This window comes from Serinus canaria, chromosome 1A (assembly GCF_022539315.1).
Source record: "Serinus canaria isolate serCan28SL12 chromosome 1A, serCan2020, whole genome shotgun sequence".
Lineage (NCBI taxonomy): Eukaryota > Metazoa > Chordata > Aves > Passeriformes > Fringillidae > Serinus > Serinus canaria.
The window spans coordinates 1,534,965-1,537,146 of NC_066314.1; the positions used below are offsets into that span (position 1 = coordinate 1,534,965).

At 52.8% G+C, this 2,182-nt stretch overlaps 1 protein-coding gene across 1 annotated transcript in view; it reads right to left on the reverse strand.

Annotated features, from left to right (window-relative positions):
• The window catches only part of LRGUK (leucine rich repeats and guanylate kinase domain containing), a 45,640-nt gene extending 44,051 nt beyond the window's left edge, over positions 1–1,589 (reverse strand). The window contains exon 1 of the mRNA XM_050985410.1: positions 1,377–1,589. Coding sequence (XP_050841367.1) covers positions 1,377–1,583 — 207 coding nt within the window. The 5' untranslated portion in view covers positions 1,584–1,589. The remainder of the gene's footprint in view (positions 1–1,376) is intronic.
• Positions 1,590–2,182: the final 593 nt, after the last annotated feature.

A 2,182-nucleotide genomic window follows, 5' to 3' on the forward strand; every position in this document is an offset into this window, starting at 1 on the left:
CCTCCAGGGGATCCTAAAACACCAGGAATGGGGAGAAGGGATTGAGGGGAGATTCCTGAAGGGAAATCCCATTTGGGAGAAACCCTCAGCAGCGGTGTCTGCATCCAGCACCCCCTCCAGGGGATCCTAAAACACCAGGAACGGGGAAAAGGGATTGAGGGGAAATTCCTGAGGGGAAACCCAACTCCTATACCATCTCCAGGGGATCCTAAAACACCAGGAACAGGGAAAAGGGATTGAGGGGACATTCCTGAGGGGAAACCCAACCCCTACACCCCCTCCAGGTGATCCTAAAACACCAGGAACAGGGAAAAGGGATTGGATTGAGGGGAAATTCCTGAGGGGAAACCCTCAGCAGTGCTGTCTGCATCCAACACCACCTCCAGGGGATCCTAAAACACCAGGACAGGGAAAAGGGATTGAGGGGAATTCCTGAGGGGAAACCCAACCACTACAACCCCTCCAGGTGATCCTAAAAAACACCAGGAACAGGGAGAAGGGATTGAGGGGAGATTCCTGAGGGGAAAACCAACTCCTACACCCCCTCCAGGTGATCCTAAAACACCAGGACAGGGAAAAGGGATTGAGGGGAGATTCCTGAGGGAAACCAACTCCTATACCATCTCCAGGGGATCCTAAAACACCAGGAACAGGGAAAAGGGATTGAGGGGAGATTCCTGAGGGAAACCAACTCCTATACCACCTCCAGGGGATCCTAAAACACCAGGAATGGGGAGAAGGGATTGAGGGGAGACTCCTGAGGGAAATCCAAGCCCTACACCCCCTCCAGGTGATCCTAAAACACACCAGGAACAGAGAAAACGCCTCTCAGCTGCCCCATCTCTGGGTCAGAAAAGAGCACAGTCCAACAGGGACCGAGATAAATACCAGAATAATTTCAATATAGCAAATACCAGAATAATTTCATTATAGCACCTTCGTGTTATAGCAAGGGAGGGCACGGAATGATTCCCACAAGGCAAAATAGGAGGAGATATTTTGTGGCGTTGGGATTGAAAGCCCGGCAGGGCAGGGAGAGAAAATTCCCACGTGTCCATGGGGCTCATTGGAGCTCAGGGTTGGGAATTTGGGATAATTTGGCCACACAAGTGCCAGTTTATCCTTATTCTCATATGGCCGGGAGCACTTGGCAGGGCTGGGTTAGTGGCTGGAATTGAAAATTTTCGAAGTTTTTTTCCCAATCTAATTGATTCCGAGAGAGAGAGAGAGGGACAGTCCAGGAGGACCCTGGGCACCACCTGGGGATGGCAGGGACCCTAAAAAAGCAGAAATGAGAGGTGCCGCCCTTCTTCCCCCCGATACCCACACCGAGGGGGGAAAGAGCAGCTCCCTCCCGGGCACACACCCCTCCCCACACAGCCGGAGCGCTCCGACCCTCCCTCCACCTGCTCATCCCGGGGCAGGGGCGGCTCCGCGGTGAGCCCCGCAGCGAAGGTCTGAGGCGGCACTTCAGGAGGGGGGAGCGGCTCTCCGAGGGTGCTCTCTAGCTTGTTCTCCTCGCCGCCCGACATGAGCTGGTCGAAGGACCGCGGAGCCGGAGGGAGCTCCGCTATCGGCTCCATCCCCGCTAAGGCCCGGCCACCGCCATTTGTTTACGCGTTCCCATGGAGACGAGAAGAGCCGGTGATTCCCGCTAACCGCCCCGTCAGCCAATAGGAGAGCAGAGCGCGCAGCGGGGCAGCATGGGAATTGTAGTTCTCAGCCGCCGCGCCGCAGAGCATCTTGGGAGTTGTGGTTCGCCTCCCTGAGGCTGCCATTGGCCTCGCTCCCGCCTCCAGGTGCACAATAAACTTATAAAAGTTACTGTGAAAAATGCCTATTTTATGATTGGCTTTTCACAAATATTCAAATGAATACTCTATGTGTTGTGTTAGAAAGTGATGCTGTATTAATTCTCTTAAGCAGTGTGTTCAATATAGTTTAGGTTATAACAAAATGTTAAAATAGAAACTATGATATGTAGGATATTTTTTCCTAAAGAAAGGACTCGCACTGAGACAGCAGCCACAGGAGACCTGAATCTTTCAGAGGAAGAGAATTTATTGCCCCGTTATCAGGAGAAATGAACTTCTTCCTGCCTCACTGAGCCCTGGAGAGGTGTCAGGATTCAGAGGGAGAAGCTGGCACTGCCCAGACAGAATCCTGGGTGAGAATGGAATTG